The sequence below is a fragment of the Myotis daubentonii genome, chromosome 3 (genome assembly GCF_963259705.1).
Source record: "Myotis daubentonii chromosome 3, mMyoDau2.1, whole genome shotgun sequence".
In the NCBI taxonomy this organism is placed as follows: domain Eukaryota; kingdom Metazoa; phylum Chordata; class Mammalia; order Chiroptera; family Vespertilionidae; genus Myotis; species Myotis daubentonii.
The window spans coordinates 38,954,266-38,977,780 of record NC_081842.1 but is presented as its reverse complement, the minus strand read 5'-3'; the positions used below and the strand labels follow the sequence as shown (position 1 = coordinate 38,977,780).

The 23,515-nt window shown below is 35.5% G+C and overlaps 1 protein-coding gene across 3 annotated transcripts in view; it reads right to left on the bottom strand.

The window, feature by feature from the left end:
- PIK3CA (phosphatidylinositol-4,5-bisphosphate 3-kinase catalytic subunit alpha) overlaps positions 1–23,515 on the bottom strand; it is a 77,027-nt gene that overhangs the window by 22,138 nt on the left and 31,374 nt on the right. Inside the window, exons 2-9 of one of the 3 annotated variants that reach the window (XM_059687078.1) lie at positions 15,287–15,714; positions 14,544–14,753; positions 12,708–12,958; positions 10,261–10,506; positions 8,720–8,805; positions 4,464–4,569; positions 3,805–3,957; positions 3,580–3,717 (exon numbers count right to left, since the gene is read on the bottom strand). In XM_059687078.1, coding sequence (XP_059543061.1) covers positions 3,580–3,717; positions 3,805–3,957; positions 4,464–4,569; positions 8,720–8,805; positions 10,261–10,506; positions 12,708–12,958; positions 14,544–14,753; positions 15,287–15,638 — 1,542 coding nt within the window. In that variant the 5' untranslated portion in view covers positions 15,639–15,714. The remainder of the gene's footprint in view (positions 1–3,579; positions 3,718–3,804; positions 3,958–4,463; positions 4,570–8,719; positions 8,806–10,260; positions 10,507–12,707; positions 12,959–14,543; positions 14,754–15,286; positions 15,715–23,515) is intronic. The other 2 variants (XM_059687079.1, XM_059687080.1) reach the window with 2 other exon arrangements.

The following is a 23,515-nucleotide window of genomic DNA, read 5'->3' as shown; positions in this document are numbered from 1 at the left end:
AACTGGATATTAGGCGTTAGTAGTGAATAAGTTATAATGTTTCTGGAATAAGAGAATATGAAATAGTAATATAATAAAATTAAAATGTAAATGCTTTCATAATGGTTGCTTGGATACATCTTAATAAGTCACTTTTAGGCTTTCAAATTTAAAAAGTAAAAATAAATAAGGGAAAAAAGTAGAAGCAATATCCCCATTAAAACCATGCACATTGCGTGTATGGAAACCAAAAACACCACAACTTTTGGTACAATTCCAAGTAATGTATTTTTTTTCTTTAAATGTAGATATATTAACTATGTAATAAATAATTATGAATTCACATTAATGTATTATAAAAAAACAATTATATATCCTTTAGAAAGGATTACACATATTCCTAATGGCTAAAATGAAAGTAAACATCCATACTACTAAGTTTTTATACATTTAAACATTGTTAATTTATCTAACAGCATCAAGAAATATTACTAGCACATATTTACTCAACAAATATTTATTAAAGCATGGACTGTGTGCCTTGTCTTGTTCTTACTGTTTGGGGTCATAAGATTATAAAAGAACCTGTATTATTAACAGGGCCATTGCTACAGTGGAAAATTAAATGAACAAATAAGAAAAATATTGGAAAGTTGATTTAAATACTCTGGGTGATGTAATAGAGAATGACTGAGTAACTACTTTAGACTGGGTGCTCAGAAATTGCCTCTGAGAAGGCATGAAAACGTAATATTTAATTGTAATCCAAGTGACAAGAAAGAACCATCCACACTAAGATCAGGAAAAGATGGAGGAACAAGGAAAGCGCCTCAGGGAAAAAATGAGCTTGGTGTGAAGGAGGCAGAGCAAGAAGGCCAGTGAGCCTGAAGCCCAGTAGGTGAGGGAGAGGAGAGAGAAATTTGCAGGTCACGGTAAAAGGTTTGGATTTTATTTTCAGTGGAAGTTAGTTAAACAATGAATATCATGATTTGATGTATGTTTAATAAAGATCATTCTGGGTCCTCTGCAGGGGGAGGGAGACCAGTCAGGAGGCTACTGGAATAATAGTTTGGGTAAGAGATAAAAAATGCTTTACTCTCAATTCACCAGGAAAAGTAGTCATTACCACTTACCATCTGGGTCCATGGACTTTTAATTCTTTTGCATTATTATTATTATTTTTTTTAAATATATTTCTTTATTGATTTCAGAGAGGAAGGGAGAAGGAGAGAGAGATAGAAACATCAATGGTGAGAGAATCATTGACTGGCTGCCTCCTGCTGGCCCCCTACTGGGGATTGAGCCTGCAACCCAGGCATGTGCCCTTGGCCGGAATTGAACCGGGGACCCTTCAGTCCACAGGCTGACGCTCTATCCACTGAGCCAAGCCAGCCAGGGCCTTTTGCATTATTTACTTATTTTTATTTGTTTATATTTTTAATATAGAATAACTTAGAGAAGAATAAGTAATGGTGAAAAACAATTATATGACAACTGGATAATAATTTAAATATAATAAAGCCAAGGTTATTATTCAAAATAAGCAACATCCCTTGAATGCAACTAACTACTTGCTTATCAACTGTCATGCATGAGCCTGGACATATTCACCTTGTAAATACTAAGTCCAGATTTTAAATACACATCTAATAAGTTCTAGCTTATCATTACTTCTGGTTCTTCTCGTACTCACATGTCAAAATGCAGCATTTTTGAAAACTTTGATGCCTCATAATTTTGTTAGAGAGAATGGCCATCTTCTTTGCTTCATATTTGTAAAACATTTCTATTTTTACACTTACAGATACCAATCAGAATAATGGATCCAAGGAATTTTTAAATTTCTATATCACCTTTTTCTTTCCAGTTACAGGTATAACTAATTGGATAGGGATATGGACATGTCATGAGAATGCTTACCAGTATTTCAACCCTAACTTAAAATTTAAGGAATTCCTCCTCATTTATAACAGAACTAGAGGCCCCATGCAGGAATTTGTGCACAGGTGGGGTCTGGCCAGCCCACCCCAATTGGGGCGATCATTAGATAAGTTATTTAGACTCCTTATGCCTGTTTCTTTACTGATGAAATAAGGGTTATAATAGTACCTACTTTACAGAGATTGCTTTAAAGATGAAATGAGATAATATATGAAAAGTGATTGGTATGGCATTGGGTACACAGTAAGCACTCGATAAATATTAATCATCATCATCAAGGAATTATTTTTCTAATTTATTGATTTAATGAGAGGAAGAAAGAGAGGGAGACAGATGAGGTGGGAGGGGGGAGAGAGAGAGCAAGAGAAAGAAAGAAACAGCAATTTGTTGTTCTACTTATTTAAACATTCACTGGTTGCTTCTTGCAGGTGACCTGACTGGGAATCGAACCTGCAAATTTGGCTTGTCAGGACGATGCTTTAACTAACTGAGCTACCTAGTCAGGGCAGTTATCATAAAGGAATTAAACTTATAGAATAGTGGCTACATATTTCAAGAAAGAGAATCTCTTTTTAATGTCAAAAAAGTTAATTTTAATTGTACTTTTAGTATCTGACAGAATTCAGTAATGATTTTAAATTTATTTGTACTTAAAATAGCCTTTCTATATCTTTGAAAATGCATAGGCAGAAAGGGTAAAGGTTATTATTCTTCTTCTTCAGTTTACAAAAGGGATTGGTAAACTCCCTATTGAAAGTTCCTAAATGTGGGATTGCTGGCTGCCCCTGGGTACTGCTGTTATTGCACCAGGAATATGGAAAATATGATAGGCATATTTCAGGACCTCTTGGTCCATATTCGATTGGTTGGTCTATCTATGACCTATAATTAGGTCAAAACAAAAGTGATAAATTTGAAAATTAGAAAAAAAAAGTTAACAAAGAACAAAAATATCTTCTCTTAGCACTGACACCTTTGTCCTTGAGAAATAAGGAAGAGTTAGAGTTAATGGTTCCTACACCATCATTTTGTAGTTCCAAATTTACGGCCAAGATCAGACAACTAGATCAATATTTAAATCCTATTTTATATATATGCTTTTCTAGGGGATTGAGCTATGGTGGTGAAGCAATGTCCTCTGCTTCCATGCTCACCTAACAATATATTTATACTTTGGCTCAACTTCAAGGTTACTATTTCAAAAAAGTCTTCTCTGAACCCAATATTAGCCTTTCTCTCCCATCCTCTGTTAGCCATTCTTGGCACACTATTGCTTTTTCCTTCTTGGCACTTATCATAATCTATAATCTTATATTTTTGCTTTTACCTGCTTAATATCTATTTTCACCATTAGACTACATACTCAGTGGAGGTCTCTTTAGGTTACAACGTTATTGCCTGGCACATGTCATACATTAATGGCATTCAATAAGTATTTGTTAAATGAAGGCAGGCTAGAGCTCTGAAAAGTAAGGAGAGGTAGGGCTGCAGTAAAAATATTAGCATATAGAGAATTTTATTATATTGCAATACTGTCCAAGCACCTATGGTAGCTATGCCAGTGTAACTAAAACATATGAAACCCCTTCTGTATAAAGAGTATGTACCCAAATCCACTGATTATGGCTGATACTTAAGAAAACTTGTGATTTGTCTTACCAGTCCTGCATGGGAATAACTAAATCCTGCTTCTCGGGACACAGACCAGTTGGCATGCTCTTCAATCACTGACATATCTGGAAACTTTACCACACTGCTGCTGAACCAGTCAAACTCCATCTCTAAGCATGGGGTTTCCTAAGAAATAGAATAAAAGTTATTACATATATATTGTGTTTGTTATAAAAAAAGAAAAAAATTCTAATTTATAATAAGAAAGCTTACTTTATTTGGATTTGACCCAGTAACACCAATAGGATTCAGCAAATCTTCTAATCCATGAGGTACTGGCCAAAGATTCAAAGCCATTTTTCCAGATACTAGAGTATCTGTATAATCAAACAAGTTTATATTTCCCCACGCCAGTGGACAGTGTTCCTTAAAACACACAAACAAACCGAAAAATATTCACTACTCTTTGGGTTAAATTATTAAACCTGTTTCAAAACTCTTTTCTTCCCCAGAAAGGAGAATTCAACAACTATCTCCATAACAATGTCTACAATAAACTATATTAATTTTTACAAAGTACAAATATCTCACTTTCTTTTTTCCCATTTGAAATAACATGTATTTTCTCTAATTATTATTATTATTAGGAAATATAAACCAAAGCAAGCAAGACAGATATTTGCATGTAGTCACTTAACAGATATTTGTGTGTAGTCACTTGGCATATTCGAAAACTGTATCGGTATGACCAGGACAAACTCACTATTTATAAATAAATTCTAAAAACTTTCACAAGATATTTTTCTATGATACATTTATTAATTAAAAATTTTTAAATTATTTATTTTAGATAAAGAAAAATAATATCCATTTCTTGATAAAAATTCAATATGCAGTATAATTTGGAGTTTCTAAAGGTGAATATAATTTACCTCTTTAGCACCTTTTCGACCTTTAACAGAACAAATGGAAAGGCAAAGCCGAGCAGCACGAGGAAGATCAGGAATGTATATGTCATAATTCAGCCATTCATTCCACCTATGTAAAATTAAAAAAAAAAAAGAATTTATTCCCCCCAAAAGGCGTTTATCCAGAGCATATGAATGACTCCTACAAATCATAAAGAAAAAAATAAATAAAGTGGAAAACAGGCCAGAGATCGAATGGAACAGACATTTATCCAAATGGCCAATAAACATGAAAAAGTAGTCCATATCATTTGTCATCCAAAAAATGCAAAATAAAATGTCATGGAACTATCACTATACAAGAGATTAGCTAAAACTATAAGGATTAATGATACCAAGGAGTGGTTACAAAATGTGTAGATTCAGGAAATCTCATATTCTGCTAGTGGAGGTGTAGTTTATACAACCAATTTGGAAAGCATAATGTACTAAAACTGACCTATGACAGCTCCACCTCAAGGTATAAAATCAAAGAAATGCATGCATTTGTGCCTAGAATGTTAACAGAATTATTTACAATATTCCCAAACTGCAAACAATCTTAATGTCTAATAGACTAGATAAATTGCAGTATATTCATATAATGGAGTACACAGTAATGGAAATGAACACCAGCTATTTACATCATGGATGAAATCTTAAAAACATAATATTAAGTGAAAAAAGACACAAAAGAATACCTACTCCATGAATCCATTTAAATAAAATTCAAAAAGCCCAAACTAAACAATAATTTTAGAAGGATAGTAGCTACCTTTAGAGGAGAAGACAAATGGTCTGGGAGAGGAGATGAGGAGGGAGGGACTTTTAGAATACTGTTAAATGTTCTATTTCTTGACCAGTGTAGTGCTTATATAAATATTCATTTTGTGATAACTCACTAAACTCTGCAATGTATACTTTTGTCTATTTATGCTATATACTTTCACACCCTCCCCCCCAAATTAGCTTATAAAGAGGCAAATAGAAAAGGGAAACTAAGTAAAATGAAATTTCCTATTATGATTACAATGATATTTAATTACTTTTATAGATGATGCAGTTTTATTCATTTAAATAAGTCAGTATTAAATAAAATGAAGGATATGTTAACAGAAATTATTTGAATTTTAGAACTATTTCGCAAGTAAAACTTGACATTCATAATAATAAAAAGTTACTATAAAAAGTGATAATTTTTCTCAAATTTTAATAATAAATTCCCTTCAATTTATTGGATATTACATGTGAAATAATGTCTATATTTTATTTGGTGGACATCTGTAAAGAGCCAAGCAAAATACATAGTTGTTATTTCTTTAAAAAAGATTATAGTAACGGCTAAGAGTATGAACTCAGAATTCACACTACCTAGAGTAGAATCTTGTTTTTACTATTTTATTACATGTGCAACCCTCACTTTGTCTGTTTTCTTGTCATGGAAATGTGACTAATAATAGTGTCTATTCTCATAAAGTTGTTGTGAAGATTAAATGAGATAACAAAAGTAAATAAATTAGAAGAGTAAATTGGTCCAAGGTAAAAGCTCAAGTGCTAGATAATGATTTTGAAAACTTTTTAAATGGCTTCTTCAAAATTCTATTCTGTTTTTGGTCACAAATAAAACAAGGCTTAATTAACAACAAAATGGTATAAAATTTTTAATTAGCCAAACTAAGATATAAAACTTTATTAGTAAAATAATTCTTGTATTCTTTGCTTGATTATGGATGAAGATTAAAAAAATATGATCCACTTATATAGAGTAGGTATGTTTAAAATAGGGGAACTTAGCAAGAAGGAATGCTAAAGGATAAAGAAACAATGCTTATGGAGAGAAGAAATATTGTGGAATTTGATAAGTTCACAGTAAATGTACCCAGGGTTTTTTATTTATTACTTCTCAATCTCTAGACTTGCTCAGAGTTAATGGGAAATAGTCTATATACTTTCTAAGAGAGCTATATCCTATGAATGTTGTTGTTTATAATACTATGCAAATAAAGCATGTTTCTTCTCAAGTCCACACACAGAGAACAATTAAGTTCTTTATTATTAGACAACTAGGGGCCCGGTGCACGAAATTCGTGCAATGGGTGTGTATGTGGGGGGAGTGTCCCTCAGCCCAGCCTGCCCCCTCTCACATACTGGGAGCCCTCAGGGGTTGACCCCCATCACCCTCCAATCGCAGGATTGGCCCCTTGCCCAGGCCTGACGCCTCTGACAGAGGTGTCAGGCCTGGGCTGGGGACCCTCATTTCCCCCATCACTGGTTCTGCCCCCAGCCCAGGCCTGATGCCTCTGTCCCAGGCGTCAGGCCTGGGCAGGGGACCCCCAGACCCCTCCGATTGCTGGCTCTGCCCCTTGCCCAGGCCTGATGCCTCGGCCAGAGGCGTAGACCCCCATCACCCTCTGATCGCCTGATCGGTCCCTTGCCCAGGCCTGACGCCTCCGCCAGAGGTGTCAGGCTTGGACAGGGGACCCCCATCTCCCCCCGATCACTGGCTCTGGCCGCCGCACAGGCCTGAGGCTTCTGGCCCAGGAATCATGCCTGGGCAGGGGACCCCCATCTCCCTCTGATCGCTTGCTCCACCCCCCGCCCAAGCCTGACGCCTCTGACCCGGGCTTCAGGCCTGGGCAAGGGGACCATCATATCCCCCCAATCCCTGGCTCAGCCCCCCGCCCAGGCCTGATGCCTTGGCCGGAGGAGTTGACCCTCATCACCCTGCCCCCCAGCTCTTAGCTCCCCTCTGGGTTTCCGATCACTGTCAGTGGCAGGGGGCTTCTTCCTGCTTTCCCTTTCGCCTCCCTGCATTGTGCCTACATATGCAAATTAACCGCCATCTTGTTGGCAGTTAACTGCCAATCTTAGTTGGCAGTTAACTGCCAATCATAGTTGGCAGTTAATTTGCATATAGCCCTGATTAGCCAATGAAAAGGGTATCGTCGTACGCCAATTACCATTTTTCTCTTTTATTAGTGTAGATAGTTATATATATATAGAAATATATCTATCTATATATATAGATAGATATATCTATCTATCTATCTATATATATAGATAGATATATATCTATATATATCTATCTATATATCTATATATATTCCAAACTGATTCTGATTTTGGGAGAGAACGTAACATTTATGAAGAAATCATATGGTAATTTATCTAGTATATGAGAAGTACAGTATTTGGAACAATCAATTTCAGAAGAAATTTTTACTATCTACTTTTCATTCTAATAACTTCATTTTCTTTTATCTCTAATTTTTTTTTGTAAATACAGAAAAATTTACAAATTTACTAAAATATTCATACTACTACCATAGGGATTTTATCTTTTAGACTAGAGAATTCTTAAAGAAAAGATAACCAAATATAAGTACTTTTCAAATAACTTTAGTTCACTAAAATTTTGACATTATAATCTTAGATTGTTAAATACATTTACCTTTTACTTTTATAAAGCTTGTTTATTTTTTGGTTTTGAAACAACTAGAATAAATGTACCCAATATTATTTTGGGGTTTTTGCTGTGGCTCGTTGAACTCCTTAGATTGTTGGTTTTACAGTTTTTTTTATCGAATTTGGAAAATTCTTGGCCATTCTTTACTCAAATATTGTTCTGCTGTTCCTTTCACAACCAAATCACTCAACCTCTGACAGTGATGCAGTATGACTGGGAAATAAATTTTGTTGTTCTAATAAAGATTGTAAAAGATCTTGGGGTTGTTTGTTGTCACAGCATAAGTTCTAACATGAATGACGTACTTTCTGACCTAATGGTTCCGGTAGGGTGAGGAACTATTTCCCTTTCTCCAGGCAGAAAAAATTACCATCTCTTTGAACTTGATCCAAACTCTAGAATGGTGGTCACCTCTAGCAACTTAATTACAAGATCAAAATTTTTTCTTGATTCTCTTAGAATCAAGTGTAAATGATAATAGAGAGAAGAAAAGAATAAAATGCTAGGTTTATGAATCATCAGTACCAAACTGTAACCATATTTTGTTCTCTCCTTGATACACCAGAAAGAGAATCAGAAAAACCCTACAGATAAAATTTTACAGAAAATCAATAAAGTGATCCTGTGATTTGAAAGTCCTTATGTTCTATATGTAAATGTGTGGCAATTTCCTTGGCTTGTATAAAGCCAATGATGGAAATTGTATTACTTTTATTTATTACATTGCTAAACACTAATATGACTTATGAAGATAGAAGTCCATGTACTTCCTTACCTAGGATTGGAACAAGGTACTCTTTGAGTGTTCACATTATCACATAAGGGTTCTCCTCCATGGTAGATACCTGTTCGAACATAGATCTAAAAAAAAAAAAAAGTATGTGTATACAAATATATACAAATATACATATATAATAAAAACACACATGTACACATAAGGGGACAAAAGTAAGTTTACATTTGTTTTTATGGAAAATACTACAATAATTAGTAAATAATAACACAAGAATAACTGTTTCCCTCTGGCCAGGTAGTTCAGTTAGCAGAGTGTTGCCCTGATATGCCAAGGTTATGGGTTCCTTTAGAAGTCTCTGTTCAGATGTAGCTTTTCAGTTCTCCTTTTCTCACATATATAAGAAGTTAATATTGATGCAGGCTCTTCACTAAAATTTGTTGCTGTTTCAGGGGAACATCAGACTAATAAAAATCAATATAGGCCCACCTTTAGGACAGGTATGGAATTCAGAGTTCTTCATATTTCAGAAAGATAAATTGGGACATATACTAAACATTATTCAATACTATTTGAAGTTAGAACACCCATAAATATATTAATATTTCTGCAACAAAACACATGAATATTTATAGTAGTGGGATAAATAAAGATACAAAAAAACCTTGGTTCAAGTTGGGCCAGGTTTTGATGCCAAATATATTCTGTAAAACTTTTGGTTTTAAGAGCTTAGAATTGTGAACATTAGAACCACTAGGATATTAGAATTAGGGATATTAGAATGACAGACAAAGGACCATAAGCTGTGTAATAGCAGAGGTAGATGGGTGGTTTGCTAGCCACCTGAAAACATATTGCAGCTCAATAACTCATTAGTTCAATAAAAAAGTTTATATAAAATCCTACATAATAAAGAGGTAATATGCAAATTGACCATCACTCCAACACACAAGATGGCCGCCCCCATGTGGTCAAAGATGGCCAGCAGGGGGAGGGAGTTGGGAGAGACCAGGCCTGCAGGGGAGTGCAGTTGGGGCAATCAGGCCAGCAGGGGAGGGCAGTTGGGAGGGATCAGGCCTGCAAGGCAAGGCAGTTGGGGGTGATCAGGCTGGCAGGGGAGGGCAATTGGGGGAGACCAGGCCTGCAGGGGAGGGCAGTTGGGGCTATCAGGGAAGCAGGGGAGGGCAGTTAAGGGTGACTGGGCCTGCAGGGGAGGGCAGTTGGGGGCAACCAGGCCTGCAGGGGAGGGCAGTTAGGGACGACCAGGCCGTCAGAGGAGGGCAGTAAGGGGCAATCGGGCCTGCAGGGGAGCAGTTAGGTGTTGATCAGGCTGGCAGGGGAATGGTTACGGGGTGATCAGGCTGGCAGACAGAAGCGGTTAGGGGCAATCAGGCAGGCAGGCAGGCAAGCGGTTGGGAGCCAGCAGTCTTGTATTGTGAGAGGGATGTCCCAGATTGGAGAGGGTGAAGGCTAGCTGAGGGACACACACACACACACACACACACACACACACCCATGCACAAATTTCATGCACCAGGTCTCTAGTAATTTATATAAAATAATAAGCAACAACACGACTTTACCTTGTCAATGTCTCGAATATTTACATTTACATAGGTTGCACAAAGAATTTTTATTCTGAGTGCACTATTTATACCCCAAAGGGATTTTGTAGAAGTTTCTCCATTCATATATGGTGTAGCTGTGGAGATGCGTCTGGAATAAGATGGCATTGTAAAACAGTCCATTGGCAGTTGCGAGTAAAGGCTTTCCTTAGCCATCAGCATCAAATTGGGCATCCTCCCAAGCATTATACAGCTTCTGATATACTGTAAAAGATTAAGGGAGATGGGGAGAAGCCATTTTTTAAATAAGGTTTTTCACTTTAAAAGCACCATGTAAGAGTATTATGAGAGAATTTACATACTAATCTGCAAAGGTGATAATGAAATCAAACATTTTAGACCACATTTCTTAGCAGTTGCTTCATTTAACATTTAAAATACATATCTGGGCCCTAACCGGTTTGGCTCAGTGGATGGAGCGTCGGCCTGCGATCTGAAGGGTCCCAGGTTCGATTCTGGTCAAGGGCATGTACCTTGGTTGTGGGCACATCCCCAGTTGGGGGTGTGCAGGAGGCAGCTGATTGATGTTTCTCTCTCATCGATGTTTCTAACTCTCTATCAGCCTCTCCCTTCCTCTCTGTGAAGAATCAATAAAATATATTTTTAAAAAATAAATAAAATACATATCTGGGAGTTAGGTTATAGCACAAGATCAACCAAGCCCCTATTGGAATCTAAACTGTATAAAAGAAAAAAAAAAGAGGTCGGATTTTGACACTTTAGTTCTACCCTTAACTGTAAGAAAAAAAAAAATTACAAACAAGGATCAGAGGATACTCATTATGAAAACACTGCACTTGTTAAAGGAAAAGCAACATCATTTAGTAAGCTTCTATCATTCTATATATTAAGTCATATTGATGTCCAATCCAAGGGTTACTGCCCCCTTGCTCTTTTGTTGCAAAATTCCTTGAGAAACATTTGTTTTGCTAAAAAGTAAAACAAAACAAAAATAAGAGGAGACTGATAAAAATATAGGATGTATTTAAAAATATATTAAAACACATTGTTTGATCGTAGATAGGATAGAAATTTCAAATAGAAATGCTACTGCCCTAGCTGGTTTGGCTCAGTGGATACAGCGTCAGCCTGTGGACCAAAGGGTCCGAGGTTCAATTCCAGTCAAGGACACATGCCTGGGTTGCAGGGTCAATCCCCAGTAGGGGGCATGCAGGAGGCAGCCAATCAGTGATTCTCTCTCATCATTGATGTTTCTCTCTCTCCCTTCCTCTCTGAAAGCAATAAAAAATATATTTAAAAAAAAGACATGATACTTCCAATTTGCTAAAAAAAAAATAAATGCTTCTATGTACATATTATAATAGCCTATTTTCTTACCCATAAATCCACTAGACTGTAAGCAACCTGAAGACCAGAACAATGTCTTGCTTGGTATTATAAATCAGTACTTAGCATACACTTGGTACAAGTATAGTTGCTTCTTATATGTATTTATTAAATAAACACAATAGAGAGTAGGGTAATATTAATAGTATATCTTCACAGTAAGTAATAGATTTTTTTTGAAATGTTTAATTACTGCTAGTGCCATTGCTTGGAAGGAGATAAAATACGCCATATTTTGGGGTTAGTGTAACTGACAATGTTTTTATGTTTGTCTTTTTTTGACAAGGGGACATTTATGTAATTGCTTTCTTGCATATTCAAATGAATACAATAAACCCTTTTAAAAAAAAAAAAAGGCAGCCTTAACCGGTTTGGCTCAGTGGATAGAGCGTCGGCCTGCAGACTCAAGGGTCCCAGGTTCAATTCCAGTCAAGGGCATGTACCTTGGTTGTAGGCACATCCCCAGTAGGGGGTGTGCAGGAGGCAGCTGATAGATGTTTCTCTCTCATTGATGTTTCTAACTTTCTACCCCTCTCTGTAAAAAATCAATAAAATATATTTTTTTAAAAAAAGGCATATGAAAAGCCTTCTGTGCAAGTTTCATGGTATTTAAAATTCTTATTGGCTAATAAAAGTATTTCCACTATAGAACTGGAGCTGTTCAGAAAAGCATATGATGCATTTTTTTTTTGCATGCAGAATACCTGAAACATTGTACTTACCTTATAGCACAATTAAACAGTCACCAAATCAAATGTTTGTATCTGAATAATGATATAACTATTGTTACAATTGCAAAACCATTAATCAGCTTATCCACATACATAGTCAGATCCCCAAATACTATTACATAAAATTTAAAGAAATAGCATGTTTTTTTTCAAATTAAATTCATCATCAATCTCTCTAATTAAATAATTATTGCATCAAAACAAACTAGTGAATATTACTTAATAATATTAATTTCTCAAAATGTATGTTCTGAAAATGCAGACAATAGTCCCCAATGTGATTACTTTTTAAATTTAAAATTAATATTTTTGAAACTTGTTACTCACCTTATATTGACTCAGAGGATATTTTTCTAGGAAGTATTCATCACATCCACACACTTTTAAAATATATTTGCCCTGATATTCTAGAACACAAAGTTTTAGTTGTTCAGATGATAGCAACATACTTCGAGTTTTTTTCCTGATTGCTTCAGCAATTACTTGTTCTGGCACATAATCATGGTTGATTTTCAGAGTATACTTCTGCTTGTCATTATTTGGAGAAACTATTACCCAAATCACCACTATTATTTGCCCTATAAGAGGAAGACATTATTAGATGTAATCACCATATATACTTCATTTTTCAAGAGACAAATTTCAAAAAGCATGCACTACCATTCTTCTAATCATAATCATTAATGACTTATAATCTAACTAATTAAATGCAGGTAAATCTTCTGATCTAATAGGGCTGCCAGGCTATGTCCAAATCTCATGTTTTATGGCAAGCATGAAAAACTGACTGATGGGTCACAAGTATTTGAGACCAATATAATTCCATTTTAAACTACATGTCATACTTCATGGATACAACCTCTGTGAAGAGTGACTCATGATGGTATACAAAAGGTTCAGAAGTGGAAGAGTTTCTGGTAACTATGGGAAAGAATCATGGAGACTTAAAGAAAGATGATAAATCAGAATGAGAGAAAAGATGGGGGAGGAGGGAAAATAAGATGCATTTTCTTAATTTGTTTTCTTTTAAGATCAATTAAGCCAGGGGATTAAAAAAAAAAAAAGATGATAAACTAGAAAGATTAAAACTGTCAGAATGGGCTGGGTATTCACAGTAAAGTTTTTTCCAACTATCTTATATGTTGGAAATTTTTCATAAAGATTGGGTAAAAATAAAAGAGTGTTTGTACCATTTTAAAAAGTATGCTAGAGTAGAAAAGAATTTCAAATAAATAAAATGTTATATTTCATTAAACTACTTTGAATAATATGGGTAGAATAGTAAAAGATTTAACTTATTTTACTAACAGAACTTTATATTTATTAGTGCGTGAGAGTTAACCTATTCTATAACTTCAAATTAAAAACTTCACTTTGGCCCTGGCCAGTGTGGCTCAGTTGGTTGGAACGCTGTCCCATACACAAAACGTTGGGGTTCAATTCCCAGTCAGGGCACATACCGAGATTGCAGGCTCCATCCCAGGTCAGGGCGTGTACCGGAGGCAGCTGTCAGATGTTCCCCCCACCCCTAACCCCCCCCTCCTCTTTCTAAAATCAATAAGCATGTTTCACAGGTGAGGATTAAAAACAAAAATAAATAAACTTCACTTTGTTATCTTGAAAAATACAGATACTTATCTGATATATTTTCATTTCAAAAAATATATAGTTTATATTTTTTCTTGTTTATTTAAATCTAGAAATCAATATATTAAAATGTCAAAAGTCAATCTCATTATGATCAGATTTAGTATATCTAACATTAAGATTAAGAATTTTTTTGAATATATGATATATATCAAGACGATGTAGTTTTCCTAAAATTTCATAAAATGTGTGTCTATTTATACTTGTTTTTACATGTGAAATGATAATCAGCTATAATTCTACAGCAAGGAATGTCAAACTCAAAGTTCTTTAGTTTTATTCTGAATAAACAATTCATCAAGGGCTCAGCACCATATGCACACAATTCATTCAATTAATAAGTATTTATTTGTACACAAGTTGTATACTTGGCACTCAACTATATCTTGTCAGTATAAGCAGTATCTGACTTCAAGAAGCTTATCATCAATTGAGATAAAAAATACTTTAAAAATAGAGACATGATAGAAGTTTTCACTATAGTAACCAATTATGGTAGACTGCAAATTTTCTTACCTTTATCTAATTTATTATATATGTGTTTTGGCAATTCTGGTGAAGATTCTACATTTGGAGGATAAACATACATTGCTCTACTGTGAGGTGAATTAAGATCCCTAAGATCCACAGCTTCTTTACAAACATTCAGAATATTTCTTCGGAAGTCCTGTACTTCTGGGTCTTTAACCATGTCAAATTCACACACTGGCATGCCGATAGCAAAGCCTTAAAAAATTATAGAAAGAAGATAATATTCTATTAAATACACAGTATAAACATGTTTCTTTTAAATAGAAAACTTGATAGATTTGGAAGATCACAATAGAATAAAGAAGTTTCTCTGGGTTTAAAAAGTTTTTGATGAACACATACAGTAAGAGTTGACAAGGACTCAAATATTTTTAATAAACATTATATTTAGCAACTTGGAGCAAAGGCAGCAAACATTATCCATATCAATTATTTTTTAGAGAATAATAAAACAAACTGGGCTATAACAAATCTAAGTCAACTATACAAATCATACTTCTTAAAGAAAACTTTATAAAAAATACCAAGGTGTTAAAAATAGTTTCTTAATCCAATAGTAAAAAAATACTTTAGATTTGGAATGATTCTTATTTAAAAATCTATTTAAGATTACAAAGGTAATTAACTGGTTCACACAGAGATATTTCAGTGAGGAGAAAATAAAGTTGCACAGTTATTTGCATTTAGAATAGGATGACAATGACATTTAGTCAAAAATTTTCTCATACCAATTTCTCGATTGAGGATCTTTTCTTCGCGGTTGCCTACTGGCTCAATTACTTTTAAAAAGGGTTGAAAGAGCCGAAGATCACAAAGCCGTCTTGTTTCATCAAAAAATTCTTCCCTTTCTGCTTCCTGGGTAACACTTACGAAAATGTAAGAAGATTCATCTTGAAGAAGTTGATGGAGAGGGTACTTTCTTGCTTCTTTAAATAGTTCATGCTTTATAGTTACTAATGTAGCCTCACGGAGGCATTCTAAAGTCACTATCATTCCATTTGGTAGTAAACATTCTACTAGGATTCTTGGGGGCATCAAGTGGATGCCCCACAGTTCACCTGATGATGGTCTTGGAGGCATTGTTCCGATCCTTTATAAGTTTTACATATAAAACTACTTTAAGGAATTAGATGTGTGGCTGTCCCAAAGCAGAAATCTAAACCAAAGAAGGAAAACATATGTTAAAAGAGAAACAACTATAGAAGAATAGATTTATGGCATTATTAAGTGTAAAAACTCATTTTCCATAGTTTGAATTAATTAGGATAAGTAATAATAATTTATCTTAAATATTTTGATGGAGACTGTTGCTCCAAATTAGGCTTAAAGAATCGATTGCAAAGCAGAAATGAGAAAAAATCACTTGTATTTCATTTTATTTAGTAAATTCATTTAATAAAAAACATTTTATATGAATGAGTTTTTAACAATCAGGTCTTATCAAGACAGAAATGAGACTATGGGAAGAATGAATTAAGTTGTAACTGAACCCAAAATTTCTATCACCTATCACCGCTACCATTCTCTTCTATTTTATTAAGCAGAATCTGGGCTAAAAAGGATCCTTTATCATGGGCCAACTGCTCTCATTCTAAAGATGAGTAAAGCAAAGGCTTAGAGAAGTAAAACCTTTTACTTTTTCTTCCCAACCTCCACCCTGTGGTAATGAGAAATTATATAGCTTAATCTTTTCTTCTTTCTTAAGAATCTTTGGCATTCTTTTTTTAAAAAATATATTTTATTGATTTTTAGCAGAGAGGAAGGGAGAGGGATAGAGAGTTAGAAACATCGATGAGTGAGAAACATTGATCAGCTGCCTCCTGCACGCCCCCTACTGGGGATGTGCCCGCAGCCAAGGTAAATGCCCTTGATTAGAATCGAACCTGGGACCCTTGAGTCCGCAGGCCGACGCTCTATCCACTGAGCCAAATCCGTTAGGGCTTTTCTTCTTTCTTAAATCAATCTTTGTAATTCCCTCTTGTGTACTGATTATTTTCTAAGTGATATCTTGGACCATTATGTTTTTAAAGTATATTAGGTACATGGTCACTCTAATATAAAGTGCCATCAATGCATTTTCCTTGAGATGTGACCAACTGACAATGATCCATCCACTTCATCAAATAACCTAGTCCTAATACCTCTGATTGAAATGATCTACACATAAAGGAGATCCATTGACTCTCTTTGTCAGTACAATGTTCTAATCTTGTTAAGCACTTGTAATATTTATTTATTTATCTATTTATTTATTTATTTTTATTGATTTCAGAGAGGAAAAGAGAGGGAAAGAGAGATAGAAATATCAACCATGAGAGAGAATCATTGATTGGCTGCCTCCTCCACACCCGACACTGGGAATTGAGCCTGCAATCCAGGCATGTGCTCTTGACTGGAATCGAACCACAGGCTGACACTCTATCCACAAAGCCAAACCAGCTAGGGCAAACACTTGTAATAGTTTTAAAAATATTAATTATCATTATGATTTGAAGCCCTAATTTTTTAGATGTCAATAATCTTGAGGGGATCTTTTGGAAGATACTGTCAAAACCAGAAAGCACAAGTTTATTTCTTGTTGTTTGTGTTTATTTTTTAATTTTACTCAGCGAGCTAAACTGTGAAGGTATAAAAAAAGGCAAAGTGAGAGACATTAGGAAAATAAAAAAGAAATGAAAGCTGGAGAAATGAATCAAAGGTCCAGATAACTTACTATATTTGATTACTACAGGCACTGGGGACAATAGCTATAAATGACACTTGGTTTATTCACTAAATATGTATTGGTGCTGTCCCCAGAACCATGTTAGGTGCTGGGAATGTAACGATGAGCAAGACACATGACCCTTTCCTTCACAAGACAAAGTCAAGAGTGGGAAGATTATGTGTATGTTGGGTGTGGGGTAATTAAATTCACAGATATGAAACAGAAAAACATGTTCTCATGGAGAATGCCAGATGCTATAAAAGCTCACAGTTGTCACTTGACTCAATGGAAATTGGGGTAGGGAGGCTTTCACAGGAGGTAACATATAAGCTGAATTTTTTAAGGATACGCAGGTATTAAGCAAACACAGTAAAAGGTGAGGAACCTGTTGCATCTAATCCAGAAATCTATCTCTGACTCCTCTATGTCATACCTATCAACATCTAAGCCATCAACAAATTCCGTTAATTCTATCTCCTGATCTGTCTACACTGCTTCCCTATCACTTTCAGTACCTTGGATCAGGCCACTACTATTTCTTGTCAGGACCACTGCAAAGGCCTAAGTGGTCTCCCTGCATCTAGGTTTGCTCCCGACAATGCATCTTTCACCTCAGTGTGGCTAGAGAGAGCAACAGGCCTACTTTGGGCAGCCATTTCTACTGTACTAGTTCTTAGTTACAAACAAGTGTTTATGGTATGCGTCAAAGTTTTAACATAATAAAGAGGTGAGTAGAAATAGAAGAAATTTCAAGCCTTACCCTGCCTCTGGAAATATAAAAATTGGAAGACAATCAATAATATACAATTATTTTTTAATATTTAACATATTTTTCTTCAAATTTAAGAGACCCACTAAAGTTATAGGATTTAAAATATAGTTCTCCTGTTTCTTACATTTTTCAAAGAAAATTCACTGTCTAGTAAAAAACCAGATGGATCTGTGTGTATAATTTTAGAAGTGACTTAGGCTAAGATTTTTAAAACATACAAGCAATTTAAAGAATGCAAGGGATAATGCCAAATGACTACTTTTAAATGATGACCTGCCTGCACAAAAAGTTCAAATAAAAACAAAACCAAACCACGAACGACACCAAAACAGCAGCTGTGTTTATAGTTTTCTTTGTTGAATGACACTAACAGGTCTATGTTATGAAATCCTGGGGGCAATTATTTTATAGAATAAATAACAACCTCCAGAGTTTCATATGTTACTTAAGAATTAGCAAAAGAGAAGTCTAGTATAGTAGACAGATCGTTGATTCTAATCTTTATTATAATATAGTATATTTATGGGCAATTAACAACTATGAAATACTCAAAATACACTCTTCTCATAAGAGAATAAATACGATCATAGCCATAAAACACTTGGAGATCCTGGAGGGCAGGCACTGGTTGATATTATGGTCATGTTATACCGAAGAGAGAGGATGCTTATCTGTCTTCTTTTTTTTTTTTTATATTTTATTGATTTTTTACAGAGAGGAAGGGAGAGAGATAGAGAGTTAGAAACATCGATGAGAGAGAAACATCGATCAGCTGCCTCCTGCACATCTCCTACTGGGGATGTGCCCATAACCCAGGTACATGCCCTTGACCGGAATCGAACCTGGGACCTTTCAGTCCACAGGCCGACGCTCTATCCACTGAGCCAAACCGGTTTTGGCTTATCTGTCTTCTTATGCCAAGCCTTATTCTGCACAAACCATTATCTCAGAGCTCACATGAACAGAAGTGTAGAAATATAATGCACTTAGGGAGGCAATAATCCTTTTTAAGATATGTATTGCTATTTTTACATATAGGGAAACAAAAGATCAGAGAAGTGAAGTTATTCACCACCAGATATGGATTTTTGAACTTATGTCTAGGTGATTTCAAAGTACATGCTGTTATTTGGGCTTCAGTTATGGCCAGGTAATACTCATTGGTGGTGAGTAAGAGAATGGGCTCTAAAGTTACACTGGATTCAAATTCTGGCTGCCTTAATTAGTTGTGTGGCCTTGAGAAAGTTTAATTCATCTCGCTGAACTTCATTCTGTCCCCCCCCCCCCCCCATTTGTTAAATTGGGATGATGGTACCATATTTTTCCGTGTACAAGACACTATTTTTTTCTAAAATTGTTAGACTGAAAATTGAGGAGCGTCTTATACACGGAAGTCAGCAGAGGAGGGAGCCGTGAAGGTGCGTAACTGCCCATACTTTGTCAAACAGGCTTCCTCCAATCACAAGCCTTATTGTTATTGATGTCAGCTGATGCAGTAATTGGAGGTGGAGGTGGAGAGTGCACAGATGCAACAGGGACCAGAGCATTCTGAGCCCATAAAGATGTCAAAAAATAAAAGATAAATACCAGTAAGCGATTGTCTTACTCTACAAAATTCAAACTGAATGTAATCAGCTATGCAAAACAGCATGGACACAGAGCTGCAGAGAGACAATATGGACCTCCTCCCACTGAGTGTATGATCAGACAGTGGAGAAAACAGGAAGAACAATTCCTTAAGCTGCTAAAAAAGAAGAAGGTCTTAAGAGGAAAACCAGCAAAATGGGCAAACTTGGAGCAGAGGCTTAAGACTTGGGTTACGGAGCAGCGCCAGAGTGGCTTATGTGTGTCAACCAAGCTTCTTCAATGTCAGGCAAGAATATCTGCAATGAAATGAACACTGTTGCTTTTACAGGAAAGGCAAAATGGTGCTTCATTTTCATGAGAAGAGAAGGGTTTGGCCATGAGAACATGAACAAAGTTAGCTCAGAAAATGCCATCAGTTTATGAGAATGATCTCACATATATAGACAGTGACTCAGAAGACAGCAGTGATATAATAAAAGTTGAAAAACTTGATATGACTGGAATAGTGATGAAGAAGAGAGCAGTGATGCAACAGAGGCTGAATAAAGTGATATGCTGTACAATATCACAGTACTGGTATGTAAACATTGCATGTGGTAATGACTAAATAAAAGTGTGTTCTGTTTTATGTTTAAAATATTGATTTCTTAATTTTGGGTTGGAAAAGTGGGGGGCGTCTTATACATGGGGGCATCTTATACATGGAAAAATATGGTGTATACTTCAGACTGTTATATTAGACAAGGTGATATATGAAAAACATGTAAGCAAAGATATTTGCCCAGTAAGCACCCCATAAATGTGTTAAATATTACTATTAACAAACCTGTAAAACATTCCTATATTATCTTTTCAAGCTATTGTGAATTATCCAGGACTGATACCAGATAGGGATGGGAAAAAGGGGTCTGGGTTCTTTTACTGAGGGAGGCAAATAAATAAGGAGTTTCATAAAGCTGTGCCAACTTCAAAAGCTGAAACTTGAAGAGCACTGGCAATGCAAGGCTCACAGACAAGTTTGGAATAGTAGTGAGTGGCTCAGATGCTGGTACTTTGCAGCTGCTTCTAGTTCCCTGGACTCCTAATATTCCTATTTAAATGGTACAGCTATCTACAGCTTAGGTGTGAGGAATCCCTTGCTTTCCATCCCCACCAACCCCATGTTTTTGGAGAAATATCTGTTTGTGCTAGGCTCCTGGCTAATTATGCTATGAAAACAAAGGTAGATAAGATGCTTTCCCTTCGGTTGTTGAAGGACTCAGTTTATTGGGGAAGACAAAACACAGAACAACTTTAACAACAGGAAATTGTTATGAGACAGAACATGAACTTGGAAAAAGTCACAAGAAATCTCCAATTGCCTGAGGAGGTTAGGGAAGGCATCAGAGGTAAAATTTAAGAAGAATATTATAGATTAGTAGAGAGTTTGCAGAGAAGGGGTGGCTGGAGCATGGGAGATCTAGAGGAGGGTGTTTTAGATCGCCACATGAGTATGTGTGCAAAGTCACAGATCATGAAAGAATGTAGCCTGTTACCAGCAATACAAGATGTTTTTTATTGCTTGAGTCTGAGTGCATGGTAATAGGGAAGGTATGTGACAGGGAAGGTGGGGTGAGAGGTAGGCAGGGGACACAAGAGTCCACCTTAAGAAGTTTGAATATTACATAGTTCATCCTAAGTAAAAGCAAGTCCCTGAAAAGTATTCTGAACAAAAATATGACATGAAACTTTTATGATTTTAAAATTCAGATTTCTTTAAAACTTTGCTTTTCAACTATAGGATATAATCAAATAAGTTAAGCCAAGGCATAAAAATATCTTCTCAATTCTCTGAATTTGGAGCAAAATCCTTAAAGTTAATAAGTCAGAGCATATAATATTTTCAGTAAAAGGGCCTTTACATTATAGAAAATTAAATGTTAATAGAAAAAGTTGAATTATCCAAACTCGAGCGCATAATCTATTTACAAAGAAAAATAACTTATTTGAAAATTAAATTTAATATACAAATTTGCATTTTGGAGGTTTGAGGTCACAAAAATGTATCTGCTAAAAATAAAACACTTTAAGAGTCAAGGAACACTCTATGGGGTTTTTGAGTTCAGAATGCCAGGGCTAAATGTTCATATGCTGACAAATCACAACTATTCAGAACTCTTAGGAAATAAATTGGTTTTGCTTATCCTAAATTTTTATACATCTATTGATAAGTTATTTCAGTGGGGCAATTCTATTTTCTTTTTTTATAACTCTACCTGAGGATATTTTTTCCATTGATTTTTTTTTAGAGAGAGTGGAAAGGAAGAGGGATGGGCGGGGGGAAGGGAGGAGAGAGGGGAAGAAAGAAAGAGAGAGAGAGATAGAGATAGAGATAGAGATAGATAGATAGATAGATAGATAGATAATTGGTTGCTTCCTGCACACGTTCTGACCGGGGCGGGGATTGAAGCTGCAACCCTTTGGTCTGATGCTATAACCACTCGGCAAACTGGCCAGGACTAATCCTATTTTCTTTTTATTTTTTTGCATAGTTTTCTTTCTTTTTTTTTTTATTTATTGCTTAAAGTATTACAAAGGGTATTACATATGTGTCTATTTTCTTAAAAGTGTATATATAAGTCACCATTTACCCTTTTCTTAAAGAGTCCTCATTATAAAACTAATTACTGTGCTATACTAAAAGACAATATAGCAAAGTTCTTCAGTATTATCAAAAGGTCTGAGGGTATTTTTGGCCCTAAAACCAACAAACCCGGGTTGGAGATGGTATTTTTTAAATTGCTCCTATCCTTTGTTTTATAGCAGCTAATGGTTGTCCCATGGTAGTCCTCAGCTGTGGCTAGCCGGCCTGATGATGTAGCCTCCTTTTCTATTATTCATTTCTAGACAGCATCAACACTTGACCACCATTTTGTAACAGTCTATAAACAAAAGGCCGCAGACCACATGATGATATGAGAACCGCTCCAGCATGCGCTTAGGAGCACAAAATGTGTAACGGATACTTTGCTGATCAGATATTTTTGTTTACTTCCTTGTTCTGACATTAAAATTACTGTTTGGGCAAGAGGCACTGAAAGTCTCTTGGTTCTTATGAGGCCTGAAGCTGCATTTATTTCTTGGGCTGGGTGTGCATTAGTAGTCCAAGTGGAGTAGATGGTTTTGCTCAGCAAGAGTAAAGATACCTTTAGGTCCAAAAAAGAGCAGAAATGAACAGCATAAAATTGTCTCAGACTCTCCACTGTCATTTGACTTTTAATGCATTGGGCAATTTAAATTTTGAACATTTGATGTGCACTCTTTTAGTCCAGTAAGACAAAGACATTTTGACAAGTTGTTTTATTAACTTCGTCTTTCTTAACTTAGAATGGTATTTCCAGATTTCATTTAAAGCAAGGGCTATCAAACTATGGCCCACAGTGCAAATCCAGCTTATTACCTGCTTTTGAAAATAAAATGTAATTGGGACACAGCCAATAAACTGTGTTATATATTGTCAATGATGCTTTCGCACTATAACAACAGAGTTCCGCAGGTGCTATAGAGCCCATGCAGCCTGCAAAGTCTAAAATATTTACTACAGCCCATTATAAAAAAAAAGTCTGCTGACTTCTGACAAACTTTATTATATTAGAATTACCTGATATAGATGGGAGAATTTCCAAATGCACAACAGCTAATAAGTTATCCCCAACCTTACCTTTGCAAGCCTACACTTGCAAACTAAGTCTTTTAGGGGGGAAACAAACAAACAAAACATTAATTTTAGCCAGTGAAATTAAAATCTTGAAATAGAAAGTTTCTTAGAAGTCACTTAATTGGATATTTTCCACTGTTGGGAGCTCATTACTTGATATAAACATTTTTCCTAAAGTTATTCCTAAAGATTGC